General features: G+C 40.0%; 2 protein-coding genes across 7 annotated transcripts in view; both read left to right on the plus strand.

Moving 5' to 3' along the window:
* Window positions 1-9,237: 9,237 nt before the first annotated feature.
* LOC102225906 (uncharacterized protein C9orf172 homolog) lies at window positions 9,238-17,773 on the plus strand. The gene is made up of 2 exons (XM_005808956.2): window positions 9,238-9,467; window positions 13,255-17,773. The coding sequence occupies exon 2, from the start codon at window positions 13,307-13,309 to the stop codon at window positions 16,505-16,507; it is 3,201 nt and encodes a 1,066-aa protein (XP_005809013.1). The 5' UTR covers window positions 9,238-9,467; window positions 13,255-13,306; the 3' UTR covers window positions 16,508-17,773.
* A 1,877-nt stretch (window positions 17,774-19,650) lies between these two features.
* Window positions 19,651-20,471, plus strand: part of gapvd1 (GTPase activating protein and VPS9 domains 1) — a 35,655-nt gene continuing 34,834 nt past the window's right edge. For all 6 annotated transcript variants that reach the window (XM_023343668.1, XM_023343671.1, XM_023343670.1 and 3 more), the window contains exon 1: window positions 19,651-19,793. The gene's annotated coding sequence lies outside the window, so the exon portion shown is untranslated. The remainder of the gene's footprint in view (window positions 19,794-20,471) is intronic.

Consider the following 20,471-nt stretch of genomic DNA (forward strand, 5'->3'; position numbering starts at 1 on the left):
TTATTTGGGTCAGTGCTTTGGGACGGGGTACATGCTGCTGGGACCAACTACGGCTCACTGAAGGGAAGAAATCCTAATTCACACCTCACAGTCTGCTCGACTGCAAAACTTTTATACTGTGCACTTTTTCATTTCTTTTTTTCCACCTTTAGCTATAGCTAGACATGTTTGTATGCAGCCCTGATTTTTGGGACCACTAGACTTTTAAGTGTTAGAGAGGACTATTATAACTTCAGTCACAGGAGGCGCCAAATACAGAGAACATAAATAAAATGAGGGGATGAGCAGAAGAAGTAAAATAAAAGGAAAAAAAACATTTTCAAAAAAAAACGTTGAGGAAAAATTTGCTGTTTTCCTGTGGTGGACAATTTATCTCTCAAGAACAAGAAAGATATTCTGGTGCGATATCACTTTTTTCCAGATTACGTGCGGTGAGGTTCATAGCTGGTGAGGCACTGACGTCATCAGAATCAGATTTGAGGAGTGAACAAGACGAACGTCTGGGATCTTGAGCGCCCCCTGCCATGAGGCAAGAGAACTGCCTGCCTCACCTCGAACCTGTTCTCTGCCGTTTATAATCGCTCATTACACGAAACACGTTACACAAACACAGTTGGTGACAAAAAGCACTGTACATTATATACATAAGCTAAATTATTGGAAATAAGTTCACATATTAAATTTGTTTAAACCATTTTATTTACGCCGTACAGCAACATGCTCTCTCCGCTTAGCAGCCAGCGCAGAGCCAGGGGTTGCGCAATCCAAGGTGAGGCAGAGCTCGCTGCTGCCTCACCGGCATCGCTTCCAAGCATTTGAATGGGAAAATAAGAAAATTCAGCGATTTTGAACAAATAAAAATCGAAATTGGTGAAGCTACATGAAAAATAAATATTTTTTAGTACAAACCACCGGATGAATATAACAATTTAAATTACTTTATGATTATATATTTTCTTTCTTTCCATGATGGCTGGTGAGGCACTGCCTCACCAGCCTCCCCTGACCGCACGTCACTGCTTTTTTCTTCCTTTTATGACTTCAAAGTAAACAGTTTAAAAACCATTATTGTCCTCTATAAGGACTGTAGTGAAAACTGTTAATGAAGCCGGGTTGCTCAGGTGACCCAAACATAATACAGATAGGAGAGCATGCTTCCAAGAAAGTTCTTGTAGAGTGACAACAAGAAATATGTCAAGTCTTTAACAACAAAATGTGCCATAATATCACTTTTCAAAAGCCTCCTGTAGATTAATTGGAGTGGGCACTGCTATTTCGGCTTGGCTAACCTCCTATAACATTTCTGATTTTTTTGCTGCTTTGTTGTCATATCAGACAGTTCCACTTAGCAGAAATATTCTACATGTTCTATTAGTACATGTTTCCCGCAGGAAGATTATGGGTTGCGGACAAGCAACGATCCAAATGAGAGCAGTGAATGAGAATCACACAAGTCTAAATATAACATACAAGAGAAACAGCAGACAATTTAAAAGGAGGTAGTTTTAGTTAAAGATGAATTGATATATGTTGGAATCATTATTTAATTGTTTGCATTAACTGTTTATAATTTGATACTCATCTCACTTCAATTTATTTTTTTAATCAGATTCTGCACATGAACAAATTTGTAGTTTTAGCTCAGGAGAAATGCACTGTTAGGGACAAATATGCTTTTCTGAGGCATTTAGTTAAAAATAACGTCCAGTAAAGTTTTTCTTTTTCTTAAATTGAAATCTTTGGAAATAATTGTAACTAACTACAGACCTGAAAAGATTTTCCCCGTTTAGTTAGTGTAACAGTTACACACTGACCACAAGGTGGTGCAGACCATCAGTCTGTCGCCTGCAGCCTCTGGCAGCACAGAACCACTTACACATTACAATTGGTCAAAGTAGGTCGATTTTCTCACTCTCAGTTAAAAAAAAATCACAATAGCATCATGTGCACTCTGGTCACATTTATGAACAGTTTATCAGTGTAACAAATGAACAAATTGTTGTATTTGTGACGCTTGAGAGGATTCAATAGAAAAAGATCTTTTCTGAAATTGAATAATTTATTTTCATTTACTTTTAACACTTAAATTGTACAATTTATATATATAAATATTTATATGTTTATATATGTCGATCTATGCAATAACGCAAACATACTGAATATTGCCCATCATCAAATCGTCTTTGGTAGGACCGTGGCCTGTTTCTTGCTTTATGATGTCATGTGGTATATTTTAGTCTGACTTTCCTAAAGGGTTTAATTCTAAATACAGCAGCTGCAGCTGATAAAGGCTAATACATTGTACTATGTGACCCACCATTCCAGACACACACTCATCTCTAGGGCCCTGTTCTGCATACATAGCTGACACCATCTACAGATGAACCAAGCGGAGTGTTTTACTTATTCTCATCAGCTACAAAAGGTGCAGTTTTAACCACTGAATGGATCAGATTCTACATCTACTGCAAGCTTCCATTGCAGACAAAAAAGAAATGTGTAAATTTCAGTTTGCAGACAGAATAATATATATATGCATTGCTCACTCATGAAAGGTCAGTGCTTTTTTTTTTTTTTTGGTGTTTCGTTTTGCTGCCTTGCATTTTCCACACGGAGAGACCGCACTGTTCCCTCCTGGAAAATCCAGGTTCAGGAAGTGGGAAGGATGCTCATCCGATCGGGGAGGGAGAGGGTGATTTTTCTATGACGGCACCAAAATAATGACTTTAATATCTTGTCAGAACACCAAAGGCTGCTTTTCATAGCTTAGAAAAGATTCATTCATGAGAAAAATAACAACAGGCGGCATTTTGTGTGTAATCCTGCTGATACAGATTTCATGACTTTGCTGGTAACAAACAAAGGATTCATAAATATTGCCGGCAGTAGTTTTGCTCTGTTACCGCCAAGAGAGTAGAAAGCAGAGGAGGGGTTGGGGTGTGTGCATGTTTGTGTGTGTGTGCGTGGGTGCGTGGTGGAGACGGGGTGGGGGGGTGTCACGACTTCTTCTCAGATCCAGGATATTTGTAGAACTGACCCATTTAAACAGCCAGGGAAGCTGCAAGTGCAGGTGCACCGTGCATGTGCAAGGCTGCAACCAGGGTGCTCAGCTACATAGTATTAAGATTGCATTAATTCAAAAATAGAAGCGGGTGTCCAAACCGATATGCACACGCAATTTTGACGGGCGACTGGTGCAAACTGCACAGACCTCCTAGCTGTCCAGGCAGAGAGAAGTGTTTCCAGCTCCTCGTCACGTGTCTCCATTCAAGCACAGAAGATAACAAACAGTCTCAGCTGTTCTTTTTTGGACGGGATAAAGAGGCAGACGTACACGATTCAACTCTGAAAACTGCAGCCCGAAGAGGCTGTTACAGCTTTCATAGGAGGCTTACAGCTCGGCACAGTTAGTGCAAGCCAGTACTGCTTTTGCATTGTGCTGCTGCGGGGTGGTCGGTGAATGATATCCATATTTAGAAGGCGCTCATTGATTCTCCCTCGACGAGGCACAAAAGATTTGTTGTCTGTCCGGTCTTGAATAGTGGGGACCTTAATGACAGTCCGGCTTTACAAAACCCCTTCCCCGGACCTTAATCTGTGTTAGAAGAACAGAAACAAAAAAAACCCATAAAACTGCACGTTGAGGCTGCTCTAAACGGACCATTACCGCGCTCTATTTCTATTCTGTTACATAACAATATCACGGTGACAATGCAGCAGCGCGAACAGCTCACATCACCGGGAGCTCTCTCAGAAATTAGCGGGCGCCCGCTGAGAGGCCCCATCTCCTCATTCCAAAGTGTTTCCCCCTTTAATAAACCTGCACACACATGACTGAGTGATTCCTCGGCCAAAATGGCAGATGATGAAGGATGAGAGAGAGAGAGTGTGTGTGCAATGAAGATTTAATTAAATCTCACCATGGGATGTTTTTTTTTTGCTGGGACTCCAGAGACCCGGACAGAGGAGTTTGTGTTTTGCTCAGGCAAGCTATGAATAATATCTGCACTACAGCATTCCCCACTTTGACCCAAATGCACAGAGAGTAGGAGGATCCGAGAGGCCGCATCGCTGCAGGTTTTTTTATTTTTTTTATCTGATTTGCCATGCACACAACTCTTGCACTTCAAGCTGTCAATCTCAGCTGGAGACGATCTGCTCTGTAGAGCACATGCTCGCTGCAATGTTTCCTCTCGGTGTACGTTCCACACGACGCCAAACTTTCTTTGCGTCTTGCCGAGCCATTTCGCCTCGGTGCCTCTCACTCACGATGTGACGTAGATTTTAAGGTCTCTGCATGCGGATAACTCTCGTCAGTCCTTTACTTTATTCCCTTTCAAATCAACCCTGCCTCTTTTGCTCCTACTCAGTGTGGGTTGCCATGGATACCGCTCCCAACCGGTTTGGCTGGCACATGAATTTGTTTATAAATGTTTCTCTGAGTGGACTGAAATGTTCTCCCTCTCTCTCGCTCTCCGTGTGCAGTCACAATGTTCTAATTAAGCACAAGCAAACTATGTCTAATACTTTTCTCGTTTCTGTCCAAGATATTGTCATAAAATCTCGTCAGGTGCGAATTTTTAGACCATGAAGTTTCAGATACATAAGGGAAATCTGCTCCTCCTCTGGTTATTCTAATTATGACTTGCTGAAGTGTATTTACATCCTCTGAACCTTGCATAATTTATAACTTTACAACTTTTTTTTGGAGAGTTTATTTGAGAGATCAACACAAGGTAGCACATGATCCTGAAGAGGAAGGAAATGGGTATGTGGTAAACATCTTAAAAACAAAATGTGGCACTTGGATATGTTCAGCTTTCTTTATATTAAAACCATTAAATAAAATCCATTGCAACAAAGTTGTTGTCAGAGGTCACCAAATTCGTAGTTGGAATTGTGTCTGTAGTTTGATATATTAATCCAGCTGTTCTGTGAAGCTAATACATAAAGAAAATAGCTAACAAACAGCACCGCAAAGACCAAAGAACACACCAGACGGAATAAAGGTTTGGTGACGTTTGACCATTCAAAGACTTCAATTTACAAGGTACATGTATTGTTTTTCTTGTTACGTAAATTACCTTGAACTGCTTTGCTGCTGAAATGTGTTATACATATAAACTTGACTTAAATCAAATGGACAATTTGTGTGAAGACTTGATAATTGCTGACTGACTGAGCTTCAGCTGTATTGATCCGGGAGGAATTTTTCTCTTCATGTGTGACAAAAATTCACATGCGGAGTCTAAAAGTCAGCTGAGGTACTTCTATAAACTATTGATACCCATGCGTTTGTTCCTTCCCCTTCACAGGTATTCACTACCTTGTGTTAGTCTGGCTAATAAAATACTTTGTAGTTGTAATGTGAGAAAACGTGGGAAGGTTCGAGGGAGATAAATACTGCTGCACGGGACTAAAGCACAGTGAAAACAGTCATTTGCGCTTAATCTGGTCTGATCCAGTGGGACTGAAAATTATGGCAATGTGGAATCTAAAGAGCCCTTGCTGAGCTGTAAAGCATCTAAATACTTGACATGGCAGCCTCTAAATCCTCATCAAAGTTTTGAGTGGTGTGCATCCTGCATGGACAGCCGCGACAATCTGGGCCCAGGAACGTGGACAGAGGATTCACTGGTTTAATTTGTCAAAGATTTAATCAGGGTTTGACTGGATTTATGTGGAAGTCTGGGTGCGTCTCCCAGTGAGTCTTCAGATTCTCCTCTGCTGGACGTCTGTTCCTTCTCAGTGTGAGCTCACTGACTCTAGATGTCTTGCTGGTGGATCCCAGAAAACCAACAATATTCGTTCAGATTCGGCTCTCCAAAGGGGTCTAATTCTGGCTGTTTGAAATATTCAGCAGTGCAGGGGCCATATACAACATCTCTGGCTTTGCCTTTATTATCCCTATGTAATGCCTTTTCCTTGTTTGCTGTGGCACATTGTTGAAGTCTAAAATAAAAGCACAGACTTCACATACTCCCACATTTGTCTCTTGCAAAGGTTTTCACACCGCTTGAACTGACAAACCATTTACCATTTTACAGCCACAAATGTAGCGTATTTTATTATGATTCTGTGTCTTAAGCCAACAAAAGGGAACACATAAATGTGAGCTGAAAGCAAAAACAAAAGCATATACATTGTGCAAATAAAAATCTAATAGCTGTCGTAACCCAGCTAACATGTGGAAGTAGGCGCTCTGGTCAAATGACGCTAAAATTGAATTTGTGGTTTACATCTAAAAGTTATGTGTTGGAAAACTAACACATGCCAACAAATCACTTTGAACACATCTATTCCACTGTGAAACATGATGGTGGCCGTATCATGTTGGAGATGTGCTTTTTTCTCACAGAGGAAGAGTCAGACGTGAAAGGAAGATGTGTAGAGCTGAATGCAGGACAAACAGGTTCCACTTATCATATAAAATAACAAAAGATGTAAAAGAAATTTTAAAAAATGTTTGTGATTGTGACGTTTCAAATCGTGTTAAAATTCAAGAGTTATGAGTAATTTTTCCAGTCTACAATAGCTATTGTACATGCCTGGGTTTCTGATTGCGTGTCCATCCCCACATCTCTTATGTAATTCCCTCCAGTGGGAACTCAGAAACCAGAAAGTAAATCTACAGTGAGTTGCTTAATCTAACATAGACTTAATGGGAGCCAGCCAGAGAACTGAAGGGTGTTTACTGAAAAAAAAAAGCATGAAAGCTTGTTTGAGCAGTCAAGACAGTGCTCTGCTTCAATGCTGCTGCTTTGAGGCGTAGAAAGCCTGATTGATCCCCGTCAGTAAGGTTTCTAATCAACAGAGAGCCATTGATTTTCTCTCCACGCTCTCTATGAGATGCCCAAGACACCTGCTGGCAGCCAGCTGACAGACACTGCTAATCAACAGCTGACACACGCTGATGCCAGTTTGCCATGCCGGAGCCGGTAAGCTGCACATACTAGCATAGAGATGCTGCATGCACAATGTGAGATCCAATGTTTTGTGAATCATATCTCATACACGTGGTGTGTCACAGATGGGTTCTCGGTAAGTAAGCCGGGGGTTGTTTTGTAACTAGCGTGCAGTGGGCAGGAAGACTTGCCGTATCCAAACATGCAAACACACACATAAAAGAAGAACAACACTGGTCATCGTCTTAACACGGGAGACACATTTTTCCAGTGATAAAAAAGACCTCTGTCACCGAGTGTCATTACAATCACCGCCGTGATCAGCAGAGTTTGTCTGGAGTGGCTTCCATCCGCAGGGAGAGAGAGCCTTAGTAAGCAGTTTCTCTGCTGGAGTCACATGATTTGAGCTGAGGCTCGCAGCCAGCTGCACCCATCATGAATTCAGACAATGCAGAAGGTTGACGTAAGATTGGAGTTCGGAGCAGAAGCATTTTGAACGGGGGAAGATGGGTGTAGAAACGACAAGATTTGCCAGAAAAAGGAAACAGGTTGTTGGATTAAACTCACAACTTCCAACATGCACCTGTATCCATGGGCTAGGCAAGTTTGGATACACACACATTGGAATAGCAAAAGTGGGTCTACTATTTGGTTATTCAGTTAAAGTAAAAAAAAGAAAAGAAAAAGCATACATAAAGCAAACGGGACATCTGTTCAATAGATGTTAATCCTTAAACCCAAATGATGGATTCATGTTGTTGCAACAGAAGAACCAAAGAAAGAGTCAAATCTTTGGCCCTAGTTTATTGGGTTTGAGGAAAGGGAGGCTGACCATACCGCCATTTTGACCTATTCAAAGAATCTGATCAAACTTCACTGACCCTCTTCTATAGTATGAAATTAAATGAAATGTTGCTGGATAATAATATCAATGTCAATATACTGTGCTAATGACTACATATTTGTCCACATAAGTCAAAAATAGCCCTTCACCTGCTAAATACCTGGCATTAGCTAGTGCTATCAATAGCCAAAATTCAGACGTTGACCAATGAATCAGTCATACAAACAAAACTGCTTCACAATTAAAAATTGAAATTAAATAACATTTAATTTCTTTTCAAATTATTTTTTAAATCTGTTTTGTAAAGTAAATTTGTCACATGTAAGTGAAAGAGTTGTATTATTTCTTGCTGCTATTGCATATTTTATATTCTAAAAGCTACAGAGTTAGCTCTTTCAAACTCCCAAACTGGATTTCTGCTGCTATATGTGTGTTACAGCAGAGGCAGCTAAGTAGCATGCTAGTGACACTAATTGAATTGCTTAGCCATGATGACTGTCAATAAATTTGGAGGGAAAGAGGTGAGTGTTTACAAGCACCTTACAGCAACATGTGGTGTGCTTTGCTGCAGGAGGGACTGGTGCACTCTACTAAATAGATGGCGTCTTAAGAAAAGGACATTATTTGAAAGCTTTGAAAGAATATCATTCGAGTATCTGTAGACATCATAAAGGAAAAGCAAACTGGGTTTTCCACGTGAACATTGACCCTAAGGATAATGGCAAAATAGCTAGGTGAATTGAAGACAAAAAGTTAATATTTTGAAGAGGCGCTCTGAGTAACAAGGAAGATTTTTGGTCGGGGTTGAAGAGATGAGTGAGCAAGGAGACCTGCCGCTTTAACAATAGTAGGCTGCTGTAGGATATTTGAAGTCTTCATTCATAGCAAACATGTTGAATATATTGAAAGAAAAACTAAGAAATAGTTCCTCTTCATTTTCCAAAAGAGGAAAGAGGTGTTAAATGTTGTCCCTGTTTGCTGTAGGTGGGATGTCATTATTAATATTTGATCCAGAGCTGAGTTGAAAAATGACTGGCTCTGGATTATTTTTCACCTTGCAGTTTTTAGAGTGCATTTATTTTCTCTCTCTATATATATATAAAAATCTTGGCATATGGGACAGGTTTTCTCTACCTCTTGCCCAAGAGTGTGGGAGGGACATCAGCAATAGTCAGTCAAGTGAGAAAATCTGCAGATAACTAGTTTACTGTAAAAATCTCTGGGACTGAGGGTTGCCAGAGTTGCATTTTCTCATAGTGGACAGCTCCAACGCGAATCTACCATTGCAAAATGCACACACAAAAAAGTAAAATAAAAATAATACCCCCGGAAATGCCCATAAAATCTCAGCAGAGACCGCATTGCTGCTTTGCTCCGACGCCCAGATCGTCCCCTCCGCGCCCCTCACAACAAACCCCCCTCCCCTCTTCCTCCCTCCCGCCCGCTAAAAACACGCACAACCACGCCCCCAGAGGCACGCGCACAGGCGCAAGCTGTGACACACCTCCTCCTCCATCACGCACCAACACAGAGGTACCAGCGAGAGCGAGAGGGACGAGCTGGGTGATGCAGATAACATCATGAAGGACGAGTGCTCGGCTACGGGAGAATCGCAGCAGGTGCGATAAGGCTGAGGCTTCAACTCGCGGAGAAATAACAGGCTGCCGCTCTTCACCATCATGCCCACCGCATCCGATCAGCAGCTCACCGCCGACACGGTAAGGCCTTTCCGGTACCTCTCCTAAATGCCCAAACTTTTTTTTTTCTTTTTTCTTTCCCGCATTTTTTCCGAAACCATGTCATTTCGAGCTCAAACGCGTCCGACCAGGGACAAGGCAGGATGCGGACGGCCTTGTGCGCCATTGCCGCAGCACTAAAATTAAAGGGGCGTAATAGAGCGTTAAAGCAAGTCCTCCCAAGGCTGAATGCGCCCCATGGGCCTGTGGGATCTGCAATAGATTTATCACTGCCTGCAAAACCCAACTAAAGGACAGAAAAGACTACTCTTTTCCAATCTGCGTATAAACAAGATTGGGATATTAATTTTAAAAAAAATGTTTCTGTGACATTCTTTATGGTTACTTGCATGCCACAGATTGCACTCAGCACCAGTTTAATGGCGATGCCCGCTAATTATTAGTCAGTTTTATTTTCAGACAGATTTGTGCAACTGCAGGGGGGCTGAATGGTTTCCTTGCTGTGGGCTGTAGCCATGGAGACAGTATGTGGCATGTGGCTTTAAACTGTTAGAAAGTGCAGTGTTCCTGCTGCAAAGGAGCTTTGAGGCAGGGGAATGAATGGAGGAAGGAGTGCACATATTTACCTAGTCAAGATGAAAGTTATGGAATTATGAAAGTATCCGAAGTGGGTTGTGATTGTGAACTAATTCCCAAATCTCTATCACATTTTTATCGCATATATAATCAGTTTTATTTTAATAAAATTTTGACTTAGCAGTTGACGATTTCAATCCAGATGAGACCACAATGGACTGTTACACATGGTTTTTGTTGTTTTGGTGTTAGAAGAGTGCAACCTAAAACATTCAAGTTGATTTAGGCACACGTTTTACTCTATAGCTATTGGGTCAAACCTAATTTGTGTGTACATTTAAATGATGTTACACACTTAAAGTAGAAAAGCATTTCCCAAATTAGTATAATTTAAATGAGCTTAATAATACATGTGCACCTTGACTAATGATGGGGGTTTGTGCGTAGAGGTCGGTTGTAAACAGACGTGATATTAAGGTGAGCTGCAGAGACATGATGGGGAGATGGCTGGTCACTCCTCTCATCATGATGAACAGATGGTAACTCACGGTTGGCTTGTGGGTGAGTGCCAACTAGAAAGTCCATGTTTGTGTTAGATACACAAAAGCCCCTTTTTGGAACGTTTTGTCCCCAGTGTTCTTATTAAACCTAAAAATAAAAATAATAATAAAAAAATTAGTAAGAGATTATTTATTATCTATTTAAAACATTTTATGTCTTTGCATAGTAAAGACAGGGGGCGATATTCTATTCAATTACTTATGACTGATTTCTTATATATGTCATATCTGAATTCATTCTCGGTTCAGACATCCCGCTGAGGTCACCGATTCATCCACAGATTCCTGCAGGATGTATTTTGACCAATTCTCGAAGTTTAAGCCGATTGCTAAAAAAATATTGTACACTGCAAAAAATAAAATAAAATAGAAATCCGTGGATTTCAAAGTAGTACCCCATAAAGCACAACAGTAAAATTTTGAAAAGCAAAAAACTGTAAGACTGTCTGAATGTCAAACTTACTTAACTTGTTACAATTATAATTTTTAATGTAAAAACACAAAACTAATGTATATAAAACAAAGGAACACGTTATATTTAGCGCATAGTTAAATAAACCATAGAGCAATCCCATAAATTAATAAAAAAATATTGTTATATATATTAATTCATGGAGGCCTGCTGTTAGTAGACAGTCTGTAGCTGCAGAGAAGCACTGTGCTTTGTAGCATCACTTTCTTCTTAAATATTTTAGCCCTGAGAAAAGGAGAAAGATGTTAGGTATTTGTTATGATGGAAGGTACCTTAAATTGTTGAAGTATTAAAAACCGAGGCGAAAACTGTGGCAAACAATGAGAGCTCAGACAACAGGAAGGCTAACTGTAAAGTAGCTAGCAATTTCCATGGAACATGAAAGTTGAAAATTTGGCAACCTACGTGAAGACTTTGACACACTGTACAAATGCAGACTTATTTGATAAATTAAATTACTCAAAAGTTAATTTATTTCATTAACTCCGTTCACTAAGTGAAACGTAGTATACTATTTAATTACTCACAGACTGATGTTTTCAAGTTTGTTACTATAACAATTCTCAATTCAAATTTAACATTAGTACATTGCATCAGTCCAAAAATAACAGTTTTTAAATTCACTAATGTGGGCTAAGTGAAAAAGCATGTTTAATACCTACTTAGATTGTTATTTTCAAAAGGTATTTTTAATCTAACAAAATTAGCCTCATCAGAACACATATTCCAGTCTGTTATATATGACTGTATACAATCTAGAAATAACACAGTAAGGTAGATGTTAAACTTAGCCACGCTTACGGTCCGAACAGTTTTAGCTGCTAAATAAAAATAGGGTTGCACGACGTACCAGCTGTCATCACAATGTGTCCTATAGTGCACTTGGTAGATCATGGTATTTTATTAAGTGTTGAATTAAAAACCTGGTTGCTGAAAATATGTTTTGCAGCTTGGAGAAATGTTCACTATTTTTTCATTTTCACACCTTTTATAGACCTCAATTATGATCAAAATCCCAAGGTTCGGCAGTTGTGAGATTGGGGTGATGGAAAAGAAAGAGTGGCAAATAAGTATGTTGATGCCAATCGATACTGACATTGCAGTATTAAAAAATAATATCAGAATGTCATGTTTTCCTTGGAACCCTCATAAAAATGAGTCCCTGTTATATGTTCATCATGCCAAATAGTAAAATACTATTTCATTCAGCTGTTAAGTGAATTCTCTTAATCACCTTGTCATGAATAATTAATGACCAGTTGTTGCAGAGACGTTTGTTAAGTAGGGGCTGGATGTAGTGGCTACAACTCAATAAAGCTAAGGAGTTGACAGCAGCAGAATATTTAAACTGCTGTTAAGTTTTAAAGTCCTTTGACCCTCGCTCCCCTACTTAGCCTCAGCAGTCTGTAAACAGATTTACCAGCTCTGAAGTTAAATGTTGAAATGCATGAAATGATCCTAACTGAACGTAGGGCTGGCAGTGCCAGTTTTCATCACAACAAAAATAGCATTAAATTTAAGTAAAAGCATTGAAAATTTTGCTAATGACAGATATTAAACTGTGATATTGGGATTGATTACAACTCAAAAATCCTGGATTGAAGCAATAATATGGAATTAGGATAGTGTATAAGTTAAACCAAAAAACCCACATGAAATAACAAATCTTTTTTTTTTTTTTTTTAATCATAAATTAAACCTAAGCTGAAGTTCTTTTGCTGTTTTTGGCAACAATGCATCTCAGCAGCATCAATAAAAACTATTTTTGGATCAAATTGCACATAAATGCCAATTTGTTGTGTGTACTGCCAAGTATACATATTTTTTTCCATTTCTTTCTCTAACTTAGTTACCAAAGAATGATTACTTATATCCTATTTTAAAATTGTTTCTTGTCTAAAAAAAACATATATGCCTTGATTACTCTTTTATGTTAACTGTTAACATAAGCCTTAAGAGGTAAATGATTGCTACTTTGTTTACATACTGTGATGCGGGATGATTCTTGCCATGGCAACCATACAGAGTAACAGAGTATCTAACTATTTACTTAGAGGCACCTTTGCTGGTATCAGTTGTTGTCCCTGAGCAATACTTACTTAAAGCACTGGGTTTCCATTACATATCTGTTTGTGGCTTCTAGGAAAAATAGAAATATGATGAAAAATGCATTTCTTTTGTCGCTCTGTCTCTTCCTTAGGCGGTCTTGATCCTAAATGGAACTGACAGGAGAGCCGTGAAGTTTCTTCAAGATGACCAGAACCCATCCCCCTGAGATACTGGCGTCAAATCTGTACCAGGACATCACACTAGGCGACATTACTGGTCACTCCGTTTCTCTCCATTCCTCAAAGCAATGTGACTTGAAAATGCTCGATAAATCGGAGATAATTAATAAAAGACACTGCCGTAGTTTTGACTTCATTGAATCCCTGGATGACCCACAGTCCTTCTCCTCAATGGAGCAACACTACAATAGGCCTGAAAATCAGCCATTAAACAAAGATCTCTGGAATGGACTTGATCAGCCAGGCCATCTTCGATTTTCATCTCCTGACCTTTTTAATACCAAGCAGTTCCAGCAGCAAGCTACCGAAGACAAAACAAATTATCTTACGTGGTCAGAGTCCAAAAAGAGGTCAAGGTCTAAAAGTGCCCCTAGACTAAAGGCTACCCTCACCCCTGTCCCCATCTCTGTATCTCCACCACAAGCCAGGAATGGGAGGGACGGATCTCAGGCTGTTTCAGATTTCATGAGGACTGCTGAAATCCAACGAGAATCCACTAGCAAGCCTTTCTTGAATGAGGTGCATCCTATTAAACTACAGCCCCACACGCCCCTCTATGTCTCAGACTGTTTTGAGCAGGATAAAACTGAAAAACCTGCTGTAAGCCCTCATGTCAGGTGCCGTGTGGACATCAAACCAGATGCTGCTGTACTGGAGCACACATCAAGGCAGATTCCCAACACACATGGTGAACATCTTTGGCAAAGGTACTCACAGGCCAGTAGCAGGTCTGGTTTATATGTCCCACGGCACATTGCCTCTTCTCCAACACCAACTCCAAGCGAATGCTATAGTGGAGATTTTAGACAAGGATATCTCTATACCACCAGCATGTCTCCGATCTCTTACCAGCATCTAGACACACACCGGATGCCGTCACCAACAACACCATATCTGAGCCAAGAACACAGAGCCTATTCTAATCCTAACATACCAACAAAGTTTTTCTATACAGAGGATGCTGTCCGGTATCCACTTCATCCCTACGCTAGGACGTATTTCCAGGATGATCGGTCCAGCCTAACCAGTTTTGGTAGTACAACCCCAAGTCAGTATGATCCAAGGACTCGATGGGTGCACACACTTCCTGTGAGGTCATACTATACCGACCACCTTACCAACAGAGAGGCAGCTCACTCTGTATATAACAGACCTTACTCCACAAGTGAGAGAGGTTCATATTTTTCCCAAACTCCACTTTCTAGGGCTTACTATGGAGAAGACAGTCGGTTCACTCCATACAATATGAATAGCTCAAGGTCGTTTTGTTCTAAACCGCTCTCTCCTGAAGAGCAGTACTTTCCACCAAGGCTATACAACACAGAGGGTTATCGACGCCCTCGAATGTCTCAGGCCTTTTCAGATGACTGGTATCGCTCTAGTATTTCTGGTTTCTCCAGCCACTCATCGCAGAACACACCACCAAGAGTGAGACAAGACCTCAGCATTCCTCCATGGTTTACTAACAGCTACACAGAGGCCAGTCGACTTGGAGCTGATGTCAAAAACCACTCTAAGTCTTGGGACAACATCATCTGTCCACGGCACGAACGAGAGCAAACTGTGCCGCGTGGACGTAGCTATGAAAATCTCTTTCACCAAGCAAGGCAAGGGACAACCTCTGATGTTACAGCTAAGCCGGTCATACTTAACCTTTCGAGTTCACCAAGGCGCTATGCTGCACTATCTTTATCAGAGAACTCTTTGGAGAGGAATTCAAACAAACCATGGAGAAATTCTAAGAGTACAAACTGGTTTGTTACTCCAGAGATCACCATAACAGACAATGACCTATGTGCAGGAAATGCCAGGCGTCGTGATGTCCATTCTGTCAGCTGGGATACTTCTGATGGTGATAAGGCATCAACTCAGAGGCTACTTAATGAAAATAAGCAGTCCAACACAGAGACAGAAAACACCAAAGAAAGGAAACATAATAACTTCTCCCTCCAGCAGAGTTTGGAACAACTGGATGAACTCTTAGCTGATTTGGTGGTTGACTACAAACCCCCAACGAGCAAAAAGTCCAGTGAAAATCTTTTAGACCAGTTAAAACAACTGATCACAGAAGACAACGACAAAAACACAGAATCCCCGGGACTCGAAAACTTAGAATGCCTCAGCAGACAGCTTCCATCCTCTAAATCCAGCCCAGACACATTGAAAGATCCTGATAGTGGGTGTGATGCTTTCCAAAGGAGCGCAGAAGAATGTTCTCCAGACCACAGCACAGATGAAGATGACACTATGGCATGTGCTAATAAGAAGTGCAATCGGATTGAGAGCATGTTCAATGCTTGCTTGTACTTCAAGTCCTGTCACAGTTGCTATACCTTTTACTGCTCAAGAAATTGTCGTAGAGATGACTGGGAGATCCATAAAGAGACATGTCTGTATGGTCGTGTCAGCAGTGTGTGTCGGCATACCCTTAAGTTCTGCAGAGAGAGTTCAGAAATCCACAAGGCCTTCTCACGCATTGCTAAAGCAGGCTACCTCTCCAGAGGGAGAGGAGTTCTCTTTTTGGGTTTTGCAAATCCAGAGACTGCAGAGAACTTCTTGCAAGTTGGACTGGAAAGCCTCCTCATATCTCCTACATATTTGTCTCTTAGAGAGCTGGATGGATTTAAGGACAACCTAGGAGAATATTGCAAGGAATTGCAGCAGGCAGGCAATGAATATGACCCCAATGAATGTTTCCTTCTGAATGTTTCAGTAGCTGTTGGTGAACTAGTGCCTAACAGACCTTCACCAAGGGTCCCAGCACCAACAGTTAGAAAATATGCAAAGGTGTCTTTGGCCTCCTCGAGTCCAGACAAAAAAGTGCTCAAGAAGGATGAAGAAATGGAAACTCTCATTCTCACACCACCTCCAGGCACACCCGACATTGACAAAGAAGGGGAGGAGGGAAGGAAAGCGAGGGAGGTGTGCTTCGTCAACATCCAGCGTGAACTCAGGACCAGGGGAGTCTTCCTCCGTCATGAGTACCCCAAAATCTATAATCAGCTGTGCGAGTTTGTGGAGAGTAACAAAAGGTTCACTCCCACAACAATTTACCCGATAGACAAGAGAACAGGGAAGCAGTTCATGTGCATGATCATGGCGGCATCTGAGCCAAGAACACTTGACTGGTTGGGTACTCCTCATCTTTTAGATGATATTATATAGTATAGCACTTAATAGTAACAATAATGATGTCAGCAGCACTAATTGTATTTACTGTTAATTCATATGGTGGTTTGGAAAATTGAACAACTGTATATGTATAAATATGTGACTTAACTTACTCATTTTCTCACGCTCTCTTAGTTTTGTCTGTTCCCAAACTCTCCCCCAATTCAAAGACAAAACAAATGCACTTTTAAAGGTTTACCTGTGTTGGCTTGTTTCGATCATGATGCACTCAGAAGAACTTATAGCCTGCATGTAGACTAGGCTTAAACCCAGTTATTCAGGTGTTTTAAAGTGTAGAAAGACAATATATCAAGCACATATTATTCAGGGAGTGCACATCCATTCACTCCATATTGTAGTAAAGCCAGCCCATACCATATTGCAGTGGTAATTTTATTTTCACTATCAAATGTTATATCAGAAATTGAAATGCCATGTTGCAGTGGTTGTAATATTACAACTGTTTGTATTCAAGTATTTCCTTGGTATGGTTATGTGGATATTATTTAGCAACACTTTATTCAATGATGTTTCATAGACAAAGAAGTACAATCGAACCATCTATTTTTTTTGCCAGTCTGACTAAGCATTTTAGTTGGAGCTTATCTCATTTAATACTAATGCTTGATGTCATTCTTGTAAAAATTGCTTAGTATGAAAGTGGCCTTCAGTTAAGAACAAACAAATGCATTTGACACAGAGCAATGTATGGGATAGATATTTCTAAAGTATTAAGAGCTTTAGATATAGGTTGTTTAACTAGAACTGTACATAGATAACTATTTTGCTCAAAGCATGTTATTTATATTTAAGTATTTTAAATTGCTTTTGCTTATAAGTGAATTTATTATGTTGACAACAGCTGCTGCTTAAAAATGCAAGAGGTATATCGCACAGTATTTACTGGATATTGGATCATTTGAACATCTTGACCTAGAGACCTCATTGAAACTATTACCACCACACATTCTGAATTTAACCATATGCAATGAAAGAGCAACCTTGATTTGTAAAATCCTATTTTACTATAAAAAATGAATAATTCCTTTAAATTAAGAGTTGTTTGCACTAAGACATGAGTCCTAAAATGATAGTTCTTAACAAAGCTCCAGCACTGAACTTAGCCTGCTTTAATTGCCCTTGTTCACTAAGCTAAGGTTGCTCTTTTACTGGATTATATATCTTTGTGCAAGAGCTCTCTTCAAGTTTCTATTTTGTCATGTTTCTAACCTGTATAAATATATAATAAATGGATTTTAACAAGTGGCCAAGTGTGAAATATTTGAACTTAGTTTAGATTTAATGCAGTTCCATTTAGCAACAACACCACTTTAAATGCTCAACCGAGATTTCAGCTGCCTGAACAAACGTCAAACTTGAACAAATATTTTTAAACAAACTTCAATTACATATTTTATACATACTGAATCCAATGTTGTTAGTCCTTTAAGTCTTTCAATTGAATGTGAGATACATGCTAGTATAGCATTATCAGGCAGATAAAGTAAGGTTGGGGATTGTTAACATGTTAGCTAAGTAGCTGTGCTCCAAATCTTATTTTTAATAATTTTTTCTGAAGGATTTAGTTCCAGTTATCAGCATAGTGACTTGTTTAAACAATGTTTTTGCACAAAATGTGAGTGAGCATCAGTTCTTAGTGTGTGTTGTATAGTGTTGCTTATTCAAGGGCTCTGTGGCATTTCTGTTGTTAGAGCACAACCAAGTGGAGGAAAACACTTACTACTTCCACTAATATTTTTGATAACCTGCATGAACATATGGAGGCCCGAAACGCCATATCGAGCAACCTCTACTAGTGAACTTTGAGTTCCTTTAATGTTTGAATAAATAAATTTAAAAAGAATGCAGGTATTAGTTTCTTATGCTAATACTAGTTAGTTTGTTACAAATTACAACAGAGGGCAAGTCCCACTGGTTTTTTCAAAATGGAAACTCAACATGGTTATGTCAGTCTTATTTCCAGATCAATGTTATGATTGATTTCAGAGGCAATAAAGTAGTCAGCAGCACTTGTTATTCGCTCCTGTCTGATCTACCAATAAAAGTGATTCAGACTCTTCTTTATACAAAACAAACATACTGCCTAACTGATGTGAAATTAAGAAAGGGACATGACAAGATAAATCCACACTACAATGCTATCAATGCTATCATGAGATAAAAAATACAGAAAAGTATAGAAGTAAATTTGGTTTGAGAATGGTACCAGAGAAGTAGTTCTGCAGATAGAAATTATTTTTGTGAAAAAAGGGAAGATCACCAAAACATTTTAGACTTGTGCAGCTTGTACTGGCATCATGTTAGAATAGCTCTGCTACCTTAGTTTTGATGTGTTCTTTTTGCAGACTCATCTTTTGTTCATCTTTTTTTGGTTGAAGCATTGCTTTTTGGACAATTACTCCCTTTGGCTTTGGATGCTATGAAGCTGAAAAGTTTTGTGCTCTTTCTTTTTTACTTACTGACTGTTGTTATGCTGCGTAACCTTTTTTTCCCCCCACAACTGGGAACGGCTGATTGGCATCCCCAAAACTCAAGTAATATCTGAACTATGACCCCCAAATCCTAAAGAAGTTGAAACGGAGGCTTCATGGGTGCATAGCAGGACAACATAGCAGAAAGTGGCAAAGGCAAATGAGGTGGATTAGCAGTGCATGCTAACAACATATGGTAGTGTTATCCAGGTCATGCTACTGTGAAATATCGTCTCTGTCCCTGAATGTTGAGCTGTTACCATGTCATGACAGTCATGAGACTATCATGCATCAACAGTTTTCAGTAAGAGGCCTAAGAGTTGTTGCTAGATGGACTGCTACTGGAGAGCCCTCCTGCCCAGAGCAACACCATTCACAACTCTCTGAAGATACTTGGATGATGAGTACACACAACAACAACATTTATTTTCCCTTTGGAATAATAATAATAAAATATATATATATAAATATATATATATTAATGTACCGTGGGTAATTTTAAACATATGGATAATTTCCCAAAGCACTGGTGAATAGTGTGCATGTCTGCTCACATTGTAAGATGCACAGTACATACCTGTTTATTTTAAAGTGGGAAGCTCCCTTTAACAGCAACAACCCCCCGTCTGCGCATGTCTCCTCGTGATGACAGCGAATGACAGTCCTGTTTAGCCGCAGCCTGTGTTAAACCGCTAACCGCCAACAAACTGTTCGTCTGACCTGACAAGTCTAATGACCAGCCGTGTTTAGAGACTCCGGGAATAACCTGCAGAGGCCAGTTACATTTGGTAAGTAGCACGACCTTCTTCACGCCAAGTATTTTGAACAACGTCTGGTCTCTGTGGAACCTCATAGTCGAAAGCTAAGCTAAGTCTGCTAGCTTATCCTTAGCTTTCGTTGCTAGAATTGCTAACGTTAATGTTAGCCTGCTCACCAGGCTGCTTTCTGCGCCCCTCCTCCAAATCAGTGCAAACACACACTTTGTCGTTTACTCGTCCGTTTGTTGCCCTTTGGTTTCTTTTACTGCCTTCATTTTTTCCCGTTGTGTTTATCCGTCAAACTGGTTATTCAATGGTCCTTTACATAGAGAAAGAGCCCTGCACAAGCCACCTTAGCTGGCTATATAAAACCTCACTTGACGTTCATAGACGCTATCGGAATTTATTGACTGCCTTACTTACCAGGTTTTCTTCTTCATCTTTTAACAGTAGGACTTTGAGTTTTATGCCTTAAAACATTTGCCAGTTTGACAAAATGTGTCCCCCTCCAGCCCGTGAGAGGAATGTCCGAGCTAAAATACCGAGCTGCACAATAGATGATGGGACGCTGGAACGAGTTAGGCCTGGGGTGGTAGTTGAACAGCATGCTGTCATTTGACACGATAAAATGTTTAAACACCAAATATTACTGGCAGCTGTTTGTAGCAACTGGAGATTAAGGAGGAGACGAACATAATCATGTCCTCA

The sequence above is a fragment of the Xiphophorus maculatus genome, chromosome 12 (assembly GCF_002775205.1).
Source record: "Xiphophorus maculatus strain JP 163 A chromosome 12, X_maculatus-5.0-male, whole genome shotgun sequence".
In the NCBI taxonomy this organism is placed as follows: Eukaryota; Metazoa; Chordata; class Actinopteri; order Cyprinodontiformes; family Poeciliidae; genus Xiphophorus; species Xiphophorus maculatus.